Below are 16515 nucleotides of genomic sequence, written 5' to 3'. Positions count from 1 at the left end.
ACAACAGAAACAGGAAGTAAGAGTGAGAGTGAGAGAAAGTTGTGGTGAAAGAGTACAGCAGGGTTCGCCACCATCCCCTGCCGGTGCCTCGTGGAGCTTTTTAGGTGTTTTCGCTCAATAAACACTCACAACGCTCGGTCTGGGAATCGAAACCGTGATCCTATGACCGCGAGTCCGCTGCTGTAACCACTGGGCCATTGCGCCGCCACAACAAATAACGTGTAAAAAGTAGGAAAAATATTAGACTTATTTTGAATAGAGTTTCGCCATGGGCACAGGTGAGGATTCTTCAACAATTTACGGCGGGCACATCAAGCAATACAAGTCGTTGAATCTGAGAAAGATCAATCCAGTGTCGTAATTGTATGCTTTCCATTGAGTTTCTGCTGATTTGTAAGTATTTATTTCGTTAGGATTCACAATAAAACGGGGAGCAGAAGGGAGTCTACAAGACATGCTAATCGAGTTGAAATGAAATTGAATCTAAAACAAATTCGATTTTACGAACGTCAAATAGGTAATTGCTGATTATCGCTGTTGGAATGTCTTTGATCACAAGATTGTGGTTGACCAGTGTTAATCGAGAGTTAAACACAAGCTTCATCGCTGTTTTTATTTGTTGGTATTGTGCTTTCCACTTCGTCATGTGTATTAATGTAAGCCCAGAAGAAAATTCCTTTATCTATATAATTTAGCGAAAACAGGAAAATATGTTCGCCAATCTCGAGGAAAATATAACGTCTGTGTGCATGTGTGCGTATGTGTGTGCGTGTGCGTGTCTGTCCGTTTCTGTGTGTGTGTTTGCATGCGTATGTGTGTATCTGCATCGTGTGTGTGTGTGTGTGTGTCATCCACCATTTAAAATTATTATTGCATTTGTTGCCGACAAAGTAAGTATACAGCATATTTAAGAAATTGGAAGTTTGATAGGACAAAGATAAAACGAAGAGAAAATAGAACGACTATTCTCTCCTGATAAGTAACGTATATAGTTATTATTGTTTAGCCCCAGGTCAATCCTAATCAAGCATACCTATGATTAAATACATTTCAGTCATGACCATCCAATCTTTTTTTCATGGGTACATAGAACTATGCTATGTAATATACCGTTTCCTTATTTAAAACGTTAAGATGTGTTATTAAGAAGAGATGATTGCACTTCGAGCGAATTGAGCGAACATGTAAGAGCTCACTTGTTTGTAAAAAAAACAAAAGCAAAAAACAAACAAACAAACAAACAAGCAAACAAAACTCTTAGAAAAAAAAAAGCGACCGGATTATAGCGAAACTATGTAAATCATAGATTCTCAAAATGGGTGCTACCGTCCCTCCCCCGGTATGCGTTGAGACAGTCTAGGTGGATGCAGGTGCCTAAGGGGGAGGTAGAGAAAAAGGAGGTGCTGGGAGGAAGACAGTGGATTGGGGAACGCTATGAATTTATTATAATATTATTATAGTATTGTATACAAAGTATATAATATTATATTAAATATTAAATGATTCATAGTATATATAAAGTAGTAAAATATAAAATATTTATTTATACATAAAAATAGGGGTGAGGCGCAGGGGGTATTATGTGGCCATGAGTGGGGCGGTGGTCCAAGAAGTTTGAGAACCTCTGATGTAAATGCATATATTGCTTTGTTCGCATTGCTATCAACCGTTTGCAAACAAGAGACGTAACAGCGTTTTATAAGACGCTTTGAACGTACGACATTTTGATTTTCAACAAAGTGTCAAAGCATGACCGAGCTAGAAATTTCGGTTTTATTTTTCCTGGTTCTCATGTTTAGTCAAACAATTTGTTCGGCTTCTTATAATGGTGAGTTTTATACATGCATACATATATACATACGTACATATATCTTACTGTGTATTAGTCTATATGTATCTATATATGTACCTATTTCTCTTTGTCTCGCTCTCTCTCTCTTCCTCTCTCTCTTTCTACGCACACTCAAACATTTAGTCACTTGGTTTTCTCTAGATTTTCGTTCTCCCTTGCGTCCAAGACTATCACTTTTGTATCTTTCCCACCTGCTGTTGTAAGTGATAATGTTTATATCCTCATTGATCTGAGAAGTTGTAGCCCGTCTTTTGGTCAGCATAATACGTGGTTTGAAATTTGTAAAGTCTTGATGAAATGTTGGAATTATGGAGTTATTGGATGATCTTAAAACACGGCCGAACCATTCGGGTTTCTTCTTATTAACTTAGCAAAAGTATCTGAAATATGAAGCTTTTTTTTCACGGAAATATTTCTATGTCAATCGTGTAATATCACCAGTATAGACCTTAAATACTACATGTGAAAATCATCTAGCCTACCTGTACTAGCGTAGTTGGGCGGGGGCAGTAGGGGCGGTGCGCCCCGGGCAGCATTTTTAAAGGGTCAGCACTTTTGGGTCTGCTGTAGGCAGTATGTGTTTTTGGTGGGGTCCTGGGGCGGCAAACGAAAGGGCCGCCCCGGGCGGCATATACTCTAGCTATGCCAGTGCCTACTTGCATCCCCAGATTTTAGGATTCACGTTCCAGATGCAAATGTAACGATTGTAAAAATAAAGACGTTATATAGTCTCTAACTTTGGGTCACTGACTAACTACCCCATTTATTCCAGATCAAGCCTATTTAGTCTTCCCAGATTAACCCATAATTTCACATTTTCAGACATTTCCATGCTATTTTTGAAACGTCCAGTTTAATGCATGCTTCATCTAAATGTTCAGTGAAAATTTTCAGTATGCCAAAGTTCATAGACATTGATATTTTTTTCGTCAGCATACCTAATACCTTGGGAGAAAATGTCAGTGAGTGCTAGTGTTTCATCTAAATCAGTGGTTCTCAACCCGAGTCCATATGACCCCAGAAGGTCAATAAGAGATCTTCGGGGGTCCACGCAAACAAAATAGAAAAGTGGCAACCCACAGTAGTGTATCAAGGGTCCACGAAAATGTTTTTCTTTAGATGTATTTATCGCAAGAAACAGCTAGGTTTCTTTCTCTAATATTTTACATAGTTCAGTATACACAAATTAATGTGTGAAAAACAAAATAGGAATTTTGGAAGAAATATCTATAAAACTGGTTTTTAAACATTGAATGGTTATGATGATCCACCAGAATAAGATAATAATCAAAGGAGTCCATAGATAAAAGATCTAAATTTTCAGTTTTTTCATGGTAAATTCTATAAAGCCGATGAACATGTTAAAGGATTGCAGACAGCTTTATCTTAGATCCATGCGAACTTTAAGCAAACTGTCAACTGATCGCCCTTAACCACAATAAACTCAGCACTGTTGTTCAGCGATTTTTCAATACACACTATCTTGCGGTGTGCTTCTACCACAGTCATCATTTACCCCAGTTCTCTCTGCCAGATCGTGTCGAAGACAGTTTTAAGATCAATGAGGTTGAAGTGTGAGGGAAAAATGACGTACTTTTGGTTTTAAAGTAATCTGTTTCACTTTAAACTTAGTATCAATTGTGCCTCCATCTGACCTAAAATCAATACTTACCCTTCGTTCCTTCGGTTTTACTTACCTTTCCGCTGAAGAGAACTATAGCAAAAACTTACACGGTATCGATAAAAGAGAAATTACTCTGTAATTTTCCATGTTTTTGCTCTGGGTTAATTCCTACTGCGTGGCACCTTGGGCAAGTGTCTTCTACTATAGCCTCGGGCCGACCAGACCCTTGTGAGTGGATTTGGTAGACAGAAACTGAAAGAAGCCCGTCGTATATATGTATGTATATATATATGCATGTGTATATGTTTGTATGTCTGTGCTTGTCCCCCCAACATCGCTTGACAACCGATGCTAGTGTGTTTATGTCCCCGTAACTTAGCGGTTCGGCAAAAGAGACCAATAGAATAAGTACTAGGTATCCAAAGAATAAGTCCTGGGGTCGATTTGCTTGACTAAAGGCGGTGCTCCAGCATGGCCACAGTCAAAAGACTGAAACAATTAAAAGAGTAAAAGAGTAAAGAGAGTATATACACAGGTTCTGTCGTTTAACGGTTTTCAGTTTTCCATATGTTGAATATTACGTAAACATTAAGCATGTACACTTCCCCAGTTTTTATTCAGCACTGATGCTATCTACACCGAATGTTTCACGGTTTTCAGTTCTTCTTACTGATTTTTCTATTTCGATTTTTGTTATTTCTGCATGAGTATCCGCATCAGATGAACTCTTCGGGACTTATGATAAAATTCTTCCGAGATTTGTGAGAGTTTAGTGTTACGATATTCGATTTAATATTTCCAATATTGAAATATCTCAGACGTGTATCTATGTTATCGTCTTTACCTTTGACTGTGTTCTGTGTCTTCTGCTTTCCCTCCAATTCACGGGTGGGCTTGTAAAAGTTTGTGACTATTATAATACTTGAAATCGCGGTAGATTTTTTCCTTCTCTTGCAATTTGTCCGTTAGTTTGACTGCTTCGTTCTGTCCATTTTTTCCAACTTAAACAATATCGCCTGGGTTGTTCAACATTTCTGATATAATTTATCGTCTATGTCCATAGATTATTATTAAGACAGGCATGTTAAATGCTTTCAATCTCTCAAACCATCAGCTTCTTTTTTTCCTTTGTTGTTTCTTTGAAAAACGCGCACTTCGTCTATTTCATCCATCTAAATTTGCAGCAGTGCTTCCAAAGGGTAACCCAAACCTTTGTGTCATACCTTTAACTATAATTCGTTCACTTCATTTTGTTTTGATATCGTTTGTATTGTGAAATCTTTTGGCAAGTGCCCAAATATGTGTGTGTGTGTCTTCGTGTCTTCAAATTTTAGCATAAGGCCAGCTATTACGGGGGCGGAGTAAGTCGATTACTTCGACCCCAATACTCAATTGGTACTTACTTAATCGACTCCGAAAGGATGAACGGCTAAGCTGACTCCTGTGGAATTTGAACTCAAAACGTAAAGACGAACGGAATGCCGCTAAGCATTTTTCTCTGAGTGATAACGATTCTGCCAGTTCGCCTTATATCTATATGTATGTATGTATGTATGTATGTATGTATGTATGTATGTATGTGTGTGTGTGTCTGTGTATCTTTGCATACATGCATGTACGTATACATAGACACACATACATACACGCGTAAATATATATACTGAAGGTGCATAGCTTAGTGGTTAGGGTGTTGCACTCGTGATTGTGAGTTCGTGATTTCGATTCTCAGGCCCGGCACTGCGTTTTGAGCAAAACACTTCATTTCACGTTGCTCCACGATCATTTCATCATCTTACGTGTGACATGTCGAGCACCTGTACAGGTAATGTCGATTTGATGGAGGGAGTGAGCTTATGTGTACACAAACATTTGATTACTATAAACAAATCATCTGTGTGGTTGTTCAGCAAGAAATTGCAGAACCCGCACAGGTCGTCTAACGACAGTAGAATCCATGATATATATATATATATATATATATACCGAATATCAACTAGAGCTTGTCAAAGAAATGACGATTTTTAAAACACGCCCTAAATATCACTAAAACACATTGCTGCAGAAATGTACCGTAATATTTGAAGTGGAAATGAACGTTATCATTCGTTTATGCGGAACTGATAATATTAAATGACAAAGACAGTTTATGAGAGTAGAGAAAGAAGCAAAAAATCCGACAACTGTTGCTCAGATTAAATAGCTTGTCTTTCCATGTCTCATATAGAATGATAACCATTTTACAAATCTATGTTCCAGAGACAAGTTATAATAACGAAGTTTGATTTGGTGTGAAATTGGCCAAATGGCCTTTTAATGTTAAGTAACGTCTGCATTCTATATTTAACCGCCTTGTTCAGGTTTTTGAAATATTGCATGTTTCTGCTATTGTTTTCTTGTATGATTTTGTGCTATTATATATTAGCAATCTGCAGTAAGTATGCTTATCTAGTTCATGTAGTCTTTTAGTTCCCTCAGTTTACACCCATATATTACGTAGATGAATTTATGTAAAGTGGTAAATGTTTACTAAATGTGTTTTAGAATGTATCGACATAAGTATCAAATCTTACCATTTTTACGAGTTTAACTTAATTTTGAATTTCCAAGTCTGTTAAAATAAGCGCTTAAATGATAGGTTATACTGGTATCATGATTTATTTTTTAGCACGTAAATTACAGGTTCTAAGTTCATTTATAGTGCTCAGTTAATTGGGGAAAGCTTTACAGTGTTTATAACGAGCAAGAGAAATATTTTTATTGTACAGTACAATATTTATTCGGCGGATACCTTCTGTGTTTTGTTTTAAAGTTTCACTAACGTTCAATCAATTAGGTGTCTGGACATTCCATGGTCAGTAATAATTCATTAAGATGTATTGTTTCAAAGGCAAAATACATACAATGACCACAATATTCACCGTTTACTATGTGAAAGGGAAAACTTCAAGATTTTGAATCTACCTGGTTTCATCCCGGAAGGGAGAGAAGAAGCTTTCCCGTCATTCCTCCAATCAAAGAAATATATTATCTTCAAATCTTAAAACACATTTTCAACCAACAGAATTCGGAGTGTAAACTGGTTGTGACAAGAAGGGAAGTAACAAGAGATTCCACGCTTGAAATCAACTATGGTTAAAGGAAAATGTTGACTCTTAACGAGTTAAATATGGTCATCCAGCTTTGACAACGACACACTTACGGACCCTATGTAATTCCAGGGGTGTTAAGAAAGCTACACATGAAACCGAGTAAATGTTCAAGCTAATCGTTGACTTTTACTGTTGGGCCAGGAACAGCAATTTCTCGTTAAAGATAAGCTTAACAGTCAATACCCTGAACTTACCTGCGAACCCCAAAGACAAATATAACCTGGGAGTTTAAGTTTGAGATTAAACCTTGGAGATTTGAAGTAAAACCCGAGGAATCATTTGTAAAAAAAAACTGGAACCAAGGTCGTAAACCCTAGAACTAAATAGATAAGTTGAAAATAAATTCAATTCTCAGAACTTTGATTTTCTTTGACTTCTGTCTCTCCTTCGCTTTCTTAATTTTTCACTTTTTGTCCCGTCTATAAAATATATTCAAAAGTGCCAAGTGTTCGTTGTTTAGGTGTCACAGTTTGATTAACCTTATAAAATCTCATTTAATTCTTACAGGATCGATATCAACTGTGAGAAGCGTGTCAGCGATCACATCAACTCACCGACAATATTTGACAGAGAGCATTGACAGAGAAAATGGCGTCGATGACAGGGAAGATTTTGTTGGTGGTGCCAATATTGGCGGAAACAATGCAAGCACAAGCCTTCGCAGTAATAGAGATGAAGGAAGGGCAATAGAAGCTACAGAACCACAAATATCAACAACAGCAACAACAACAACAACAACAAATGTGAAAATCAACCGAAACGGCAATATTGCAAAAGAGAAGTCGTCCAAACTGGAGAAACCAATATTTGGCGTATTGCTATTTCTCGGTTCGATATTCATTTTGGTTGTAGGAGTTCTTCTGGAAATTTCTAATAGATACAAGCAGAAGGAAGAAAAAGCATCTCTGAAAAAATTTGATGAAAAATATACGCTTTTGTAAATAAATGTTCCCTAAGACATCCGAGGGTTAGATTTTGTTTTTGGGGGATTTGAAAAGCAAATGATAATGTGCTGACAAGTAAGGCTCACATCCTTAGAAAACACCTATCAATTCAAATATTTGAGTTGTACTGTATGGAGGTATTTCCCTACTGCTCTCACCACTTTCCCTCCCCAAACTTTCAGTTTAATTACATACATACATACATACATACATACATACATACATTGATAGAAAGGACAACAAAAGAAAGAAAGAGACCTCGATATTATGTAAATAGAGGAATTTATCTGTAAAAATATGTGACACTTATTCGGTAGCCATGATAAAACTCCGAGTTTCGGATGCCGGGGTGGGAACCCACACCGGCATCTCTTCAGTTAGCCGGATAACTGAAGAGATGTTGGCATGGGTTCCCACTCCGGCATCCGAAACTCGGAGTTCTATCATGGCTACCGAATAAGTGTCACATATTTTTACAGATATATATATATATATATATATATATATACACGAGTGAGAGGACACACGAAAAAGTGGCACTCAACGCATATAATCACAGTTGGATTCAGCTCCATGCAACATAAATTTTCGTTGGTTATTTTATGCTTGATCGCTAAATCCACATGTTATTTTATTCTTTCTCTGTCTATTTTCTCTTACTCCTTTCTGTTGAAGAGCGTAGGCGCGAAACGTAAAAGACTTTCTCACTTTCTCGAGCGTCAAACTAATATAATGCCAAACGATTCTGATGGACAACAATCTAACTTGTCCCCAAGATATCACTGTGTAATACAGCAATTGAGCCACTGAAAAGAAGACGAAACTAGCAGAGCTGAAAGGCAATCGTGTATTGATTCTCAATCTTATTGAATATTTTCTTCATTTATGTTACTATTAATACTGCAGCTATTCTTGCTATTTAGGCAACTGTTCATATTGGACCAAACATTCTTATTTTCTATTCTTCCCTCTGAAGGAGAAAGTAGCCTATGGGAATCATCTCTGCCCTTCATTACAGTGCCTTGTGGAAATGCGTTTCTTTCATGAAGACAGTTAAATACTATATGCCAATCAAAACTGTCCCCCTATGCTTTAATATCTCTCTTTTACTATCTCTTTTACTTGTTTCAGTCATTTGACTGTGGTCATTCTGGAGCACCGCCTTTAGTCGAGCAGATCGACCCGAGGACTTATTCTTTGTAAGCCTAGTACTTATTCTATCGGTCTCTTTTGCCGAACCGCTAAGTTACGGAGACCTAAACACACCAACATCGGTTGTCAAGCGATGGTGGGGGGACAAACACAGACACACAAACGTATACACATACATACATTTCTATATATACACACATACATACAGCGGGCTTCTTTCAGTTTCCGTATACCAAATCCACTCAGAAGGCTTTGGTCGGCCCGCGGCTATAGTAGAAGTCACTTGCCCAAGGTGCCACGCAGTGGGACTGAACCCGGAACCATGTGGTTCGTGAGCAAGCTACTTACCACACAGCCACTCCTACGCCTATATTCAACAGTTTACACACATCAACTCTATTTGATGTTGTAGGAAACAAATATTGAAACAAACTGGGCAAATGTTATTTCAAGACCCATTTTTAGCGGTAAATTCAACAACAATGATGTTGATGTTTCAACCACACTCAGAGAACGCCAAAGATACCATACTCCAAGTCATGACGATTTAGATAAAAACTGCATTTGATGACGTCATATCATAGGTACGTAATTGTTCAAGTTGGTTGACTACCTAAAATTCCGACTTGAACTGTGACTAAAGCAAATTAAGTAGTGTGTTATAGCAGTCCAGCAAAGAATAGCTACATGTGGTCTATCATTGAGCTGGTACATGTACAGTAGAAAGAAAGTATGAACAGGCAAAAAGTTGGAATCGGTTTAGATCAGGGCATCTATATATCTAAATATAGTATTAGTAGTAGTAGGCATCCGTCAGTCTCGGGAGGTCATGGATCTGCTCCCAAAGAAATCGTGTCAGCTGCTGATGACGGTGCAGCGTCTGTTGTGGCTGTACATACCCACACGGGAGCGGCAGTCACGCATAAGCGACTGCATTTGAAGGAGCCCTGAGTTAACAATTCTATTGTCACAACTCAGTAATTATGCTTAATTATATAACTGCTTTGCTGTTTGACACTGCTTAGAGACGAAAATATATTCGCCTCGTGGCGGTGACGTCATTTACTGTAGTCAATAGTACGCCAGTATTCTCTTTTTTCTCCGACAAGGAACGCGTCCCGTCATCGAACATTATGATGACTTCTTTATCAGTTATGTTTCAATATATATGAAAAATAGCAAAATATTTGCTTTTCTCGTTAGTTGGCGAATGGAAAAAAAAAAAAATATTGATGTGCACCCCTGCAAAACAGCGGATGTTTCTTAACAAAAATACTATCGGCGCAGTCCAAAGAATGTCAGAAATAAGGTGGTGGCAATAAAACTGAAAGAACGGGGCATTAAAAGACGGAAAAGTTTATAAACACTCTTAAAACTTGCGGAGCTTTAAGTAACCGTGTCTTCCCAGTATGGCGGCCATAACAGCAGCAGCAGCAGCAGCAGCAACAACAACAACAACAACAAAAATAGAGATAAATGCAGCACTAACAGTAGAAGTGGAAGAATTTTGGAAAGAAATATGGTCGGCGAAAGAAAACCTCAGAAAAATCTATCAAAACAACGAACACAGCACCTGGATAACTCTGGACCCCTACAACAACTGAAGAGGTCACCTAGGCACTGCAAAAACTTAGCAACTGGAAGGCACCCGGGCGCAACAAGATTCCCAGCTTTTGGCTAAAATACCTAACAGGAACACAAAAAGCTGGCAGAGAAATTTAGTGAAATACTAACAGAGCCAGAGACAATGCCTGAATGGCTCAAGGAAGGGAAAAACTATCTTAATTCCCCAATCCACTGAAACGGCAAACCCGCAAAATTATAGACCGATAACTTGTCTCCTTACAATCTACAAAATCTTTATTGCAATAATATCGCAGAGAATAAGAAAACATCTGGACGAGAGCAGAAGAGATGCTGCAAAGTCTTATATGGTTGTAAAGATCAGCTACTGATCAATAAAGCCATAACTGAAGACAGCCGAAGAAGGGTCTAAGTATGGCCTGGATCGATTACCGAAACATTTTTGATAGTATTCCCCACACATGGATCCTAGAAACAGTAGCTATGAACAAGATAGTACCAATAATCATAAAAATGCATAAAACATTCCATGAATAAATGGCAGATAGTGCTACAGCTGCAGGCAAAAGACGGACTCATAAAAACCAAAGCCATTCCCATTAGAAGAAGAATATTCTAGGGAGACATGCACCCTCCACTCCTTTTCTACTTGGCAGTGACATTTTTATCTGACATACTAAACAGAACTGAATGTGGATACAACTATTGCGGCAAAACAATCAGCCACCTCTTATATGTGGATGATCTAAAATTGTACGCTACAAATGATAAATAACTGGAAACATTACTACAGACGGTACATGGATTTACCAAAGAGATAAACATGAAATTTGGCTTAGAAAAATGTGCCAAAGCAACCTTGAAAAGAGTAAAACTAGTTAAGAGTAACAACACCATACTAGATAAAACAAATGAAATAAGTGAATTAGGCTAAAGCCAGACATACAAATACTTAGGAATCAATGAACTAGATACGATACAACAAACAAATGATTGAGAAGATAAGAAAAGAATACTATAGACATGTTAGATTAATACTGAAAACAGAGCTCAATGCGAAAAACAAGATAATAGGTTTCAACACTCTAGCCGTGCCAGTTATAAGTTACAACTACAATATTCTTAACTGGACTCTACATGAACTGATCAAAGCATGGAAAATAATAAGACTTAGGATGCACCACCCAAAATCTGACATAGAAAGGTTATATACACAATGTATCAAAGGTCATAGAGGCCGTATACAGTGAGAAAACTATTAAAAAATAACCACCGTAAGACTACAGAAATACCTACCTCAGAAGTAAGGAAAACTAATAAAAATAGCTACAAAACACGAACGAAACAAAAGACTGTTTTCAGTCTTTAAGGAAGCTGACAAATAGAAAAAAAATCATAGTACCTAACAACTATGATGGAAAAGAAGAAACAACAAAAGCTGTAAAACAACTGAAATCCAAGCTAAAAGTGGAACTGAAATGGACCATGATAAAACGATAGCAAGAAAAGAATAAAACGTAAAAACAACAAAAACTTATAATTCGATCTGTGGGTTTTAGACGCGATATAATTTTTACTAAATTGTAAAGTGAACGAATATTTGATTGGATTCAACTTATGTCTAAAACCTTTGGTCTGTAATGATAGCAAAGAAGTTCTTAGTACTTTTGTTGACATTATACAAGTTTCCATTGAAATAGTAAGGACTTTTATAATAAAACGTAAGAATTTTCACTTTGCTGTGTCAAATTGTGTTAGACGAAAAGTCTATTTTATTACTGTCTGCAAAGTCTAGAATGTCTGAAATGTTTATGTGTGAAGTTGTAATTTCTTGAACAGCAACTTAAGTGTGGTGTACAATAGAGCCGTGCATTGATCTGCAGCTGTTCAGATCTGAAGAAATTTCCAATCTCGGAATAAAAGAAAGCAATGCTTTTCAGATGCAGGTTTAGCTATGCCTCAGATATGACATTGTTATAAAAAGAAATGAGCAGAAAGAAAGAATCAATTTATCGAACCTGAATATGTAAGTCGACGTAATCAAGTCGTTTAATATTGACACTGAGCAACATTCAAAGTTATATGCACACAAATGAGTGACGGATGTTACAAACGTACTTGAGTTAGAGACTTAGCTATACAGTGTGCATTGTGATATGTGTTCCCTTTCCGGGTGGTTCACTGCGCACAACCATGACTATAACATCGACTACTAGGTCATACCCATTATCACAGACATAAATATTGTTGTTTGCAATTAAAGGCTAATCAAATAGAGTATGTCAACAACTATGTCTCTTACAATCTGAAATGAATAGTGCAAACGAAAAAAGCTGAAAACACATGCACCTACTGAGACTTGTAACAAAAAAGCAAAAAAAAGAAAAAAAAAAGCACTCCAAATAATTTCGATAGCAACTGAAATTCTATTTAAATATACGTTAGCGGTTACTGTGTGAAGTAACCAGTCCTTCCTTTGACCTGTTCCTTATCGATTTATATACCAATCATTCGTAACTAACAGTTATTATAAATTGCTTTAACGAGCGGGTAACTTTACTTTTTAGTTCATCAGCAGCTGCCAAGAGGAATTGTCATACAAATATCCATGTAGATGTCCACCGAGGTAACTTGTGGTAAATATTCTCTATTTTCTTTAAGCTATGTATGTGAGGGATATTTTCACCGTTGTTTGTTAATTTCACAGAAAAATAAAGACCATGATATTGAACTACCTGTGCACTCATAATAATTAAACGTATCGCTTAAATAAACTTAATTTATGCTGCTTAGTTTCACGTGCGCTTCTATCTATCTATCTATCTATCTATCTATCTATCTATCTATCTACACACACACACACACACACACATTATTTTAGAAGGAAAACGAGTTGATAGTTACATCTAAATATTTTCTGCTCAGTAGAATTCGTCTGAAGAAGGCTACTAAGCCGGAAATTCGAAGTAACCGTCAACGCATTCCTTGAGAAAATAAAATGAAATAAATATGGTGCACTACTAAATGGTATCACGTGATCATTCAATCAATGTGCAACTGTTTTTGTATATAATGATACGTCAAAAAAAAGACAAGCATTAATATATGCATGTGTCTTTGTACGCATGTGAGTACATATGCTTGTATACATATACGCATGTACGTACGTATGTCTAAGTTATGTATGCATGTATGTATATATATACATACGTTTGTCTGCCTGTCCGTCCGTCTGTCCGACCATCTATCTTCTCTATCTATCTATCTATCTATCTATCTATCTATCTATCTAAATGTATGTATTTGTCCATATGAACATACTTGTATGTTTTCTCTAAATGTTGACCCGTCCATCTCCTATACATCTCTTTTACCTATACATCTGACCGTCTAGCAACCTGCTTTTACCTGTTATTTGTATTCTGTTTAATATAATTTATTTATGTTCATTCTTTACTAAAAATACCTGAAAATACTCTGAGCATATCAAGAGCAGGAATAATATAATCGCTCCAAATTTTGGCACAAGACCAGCAATTTTAGGGGGTGAATCAGGCGTAGTGCTTACTGTAAGGTCTGATGAGATTTGACACAGCAAGGGTGATGAAACAGGAAGGGACTAGTGGACCGATGATACTCATGTAGATGTGGTACAAAGCCCACTAGATTCGAAAAGGGACTGTTATATGAGGTGTAGAAAAGTCAGACAGAAGAAGCAGTTCGCTTATGGACCAGAAGACAGAGCACGTGGCTTTATAACCATTTGTCTGGTGGCTCCATTTCTGGATGTGGTCTAGGATATCTGTGAATGCAGTAGCCCCACGGTACCAGATGTGAGACAAATTCTCGATTGTGGGCCTCACTTGTGCTTTGTAGAGCATCAATAAGTGTTGTAGGATAAAGTATCATGTGGCCTTGAAAAGAAGAATAAGAGATGTGATCCTAACTGCGTCAAGTTTATGCTTTCGTGATCTGATAAAAATCAATGAAAGGTTTCTTAATATACATCATTACTGTAGATGTTTCCAAAGAATCAACCCGCGTTGGGGGAAGAAAGACTAGTAAATAGTATGCCAATGGCACTTATAAAGAAGAAACCAGTTGCTAATTTGTCAGTGTTCGGCGTTCACACAGAGCAACTGAACATATCTTATATGATTTTGCCTTAGCTTGGCCCAATGAAAGGCACCAATGTGAAATGAGGCCATAGAGTGAAAAATCCATTTCTACGACGGTAAACAACCTAAGCAACAAGTTACTAGCAGTTTTGCTCATTGTCACATTCTTATAGAAAATAGACAGATTTGACAGACTTGAAATAATGATAACAACAATGGTTTCAAATTTTGACAAAGCAGGTGATTTAGGCGATTACATTGACACCGGAACTCAACTGGTACTTATTTTACCGAACCCGACAGGATGAAAGGCAAAATCGACATCGACAGAATTTGGACTCAGAACGTAAAGACGGACGAAGTGCCGCTAAGCATTTTACCAGGCGTGCTGACGAATCTGCCAGCACGCCGCCTTAAGGAGGATGATAACATTGGTTTCAAATTTTAGCATTAGTCCAGCAATTTCGAGGAGGGGGATAAGTGGATTACATCGACACCATTACTTATCTTATTGACTTTGAAAGAATGAAAGACAAAGTCGACTTCAGCGGAATTTGAACTCAGAATGTAAAGTCGGACGAAATGCCGCAAAGTATCTTGCCCGGCGTACTAACGAATCTGTCAGCCCACCGCCTTCAAGGAGGATGATGACATTAACATCAAGTGTAGCCTTCTTTGGATATTTATATTACGTTGCATCTCGAACGTTACACTTTTGAAATTCAAGAGCAGGAGATAGGCACAAAATATCTAAGGAACAAACGGGAGGGTAAAACCCTTAAATTACTAAAATGCAATGTGTATGCCGATTTTTCGTTTTGTTTCTAGAAGACATAACACATAATCATCAGATACTAAAAAATGTAATTGAGGTATTTCTCCTCAGAGTGATATAATGTTGCTAAAACAATATACAATGCCATACGCTGGAAAATATACTGTAATGGGATAAACAAAACTTCTGCTGTTGAATAAGTACATACGTATAAACAAAAGGAATTTTGGGGGAACATTTCATAAAAACTTCTACTCAGTAAAGTAAACATGCCTGATATAGTGATCTGGGGAGAGAAAAGAAAAATTGTATAGTCATAGAGGTTAGCTGCCTTGCAGATGTGAACATCTCTTCCAAAATCATCAAGAAGGAGAGTACTTATGGATAATTTCTTTGAAATATGTAACTCCTTTACGCTGATTATGAATTTCTATTCAAATTAATAACAACATCGGTTACATTAGTAAATGATTAACTGAGAGTCCACAAAAGCTAAATAATAGACTGCACTTAACAGATACAATCTGTAAGTGGGAGAAGAAAAATGTGCAAGACTTTCCTGAAGCTCAACATGTAACAAATAGCGTTGTTGTTATTTAAATTCTAGTGGTGGAAATTTTATTTCTTTGCTAGAAACTGATTCTCCCCTAAAAAGAATTCTAATGAATAACAGAATAAAAGTATGCATACATAGACACAAACATGCATGCATACATACATACATACATACATACATACATACACACACACACACACGCACACATACAAACACACACACACGCGCACACACACATATCTCATACATACATGTATGCCTATATTTACGTACGCATTTATATACGAATATGTATTATATTGGAAGCATTTATGCAGAACTTCCAGTTTTTTTAATGGTTATTTGCAATTAAATTGTTAGTCCTTTATATTCAGTCAGAAATTATGACGGAGCCAGGTTCATTAACGTGTTTCCACTTTCTCACTTTCATTTTCCCAATGAAAAGAATGATTTTGCCGTTTTGTGTGAATGAAGAACGTATAATAGATAAAATCCCAAGTTATGTGAAAGGCACTACTTATATCATAATATCTTTCCTCTTCCTCACAGCAGAAAAATATGTAAAGGGTTTCTTAGATATTTCTCTGCTCTTTGTATCGATTGTGGCTTTGAAAACTTAGCTATCATCTACTTTATTCAGAAGGGGAAATCAAGAAAATCTAGAAAAGTTAATGAACGTAGGAACTAAATTGCACCAAACTAAATATAATATAAAAGAGAAATATGAAAAATCATTAAGAAAATAACTGTAATCGAAAATA

At 36.9% G+C, this 16515-nt stretch overlaps 1 protein-coding gene across 1 annotated transcript; it reads left to right on the top strand.

Moving 5' to 3' along the window:
* The first annotated feature begins 1681 nt into the window (after positions 1–1681).
* Positions 1682–7585, top strand: LOC106870196 (uncharacterized). The gene is made up of 2 exons (XM_014916201.1): positions 1682–1828; positions 7133–7585. Exons 1-2 carry the CDS (start codon positions 1750–1752, stop codon positions 7564–7566), a joined length of 513 nt encoding a protein of 170 aa, XP_014771687.1. The 5' UTR covers positions 1682–1749; the 3' UTR covers positions 7567–7585.
* The last annotated feature ends 8930 nt before the right edge of the window (positions 7586–16515 follow it).

The sequence above is a fragment of the Octopus bimaculoides genome, chromosome 4 (genome assembly GCF_001194135.2).
Source record: "Octopus bimaculoides isolate UCB-OBI-ISO-001 chromosome 4, ASM119413v2, whole genome shotgun sequence".
Taxonomy (NCBI): domain Eukaryota; kingdom Metazoa; phylum Mollusca; class Cephalopoda; order Octopoda; family Octopodidae; genus Octopus; species Octopus bimaculoides.
Note: the sequence above shows the minus strand (reverse complement) of the source record. Positions and strands in the feature narration are given on the sequence as shown.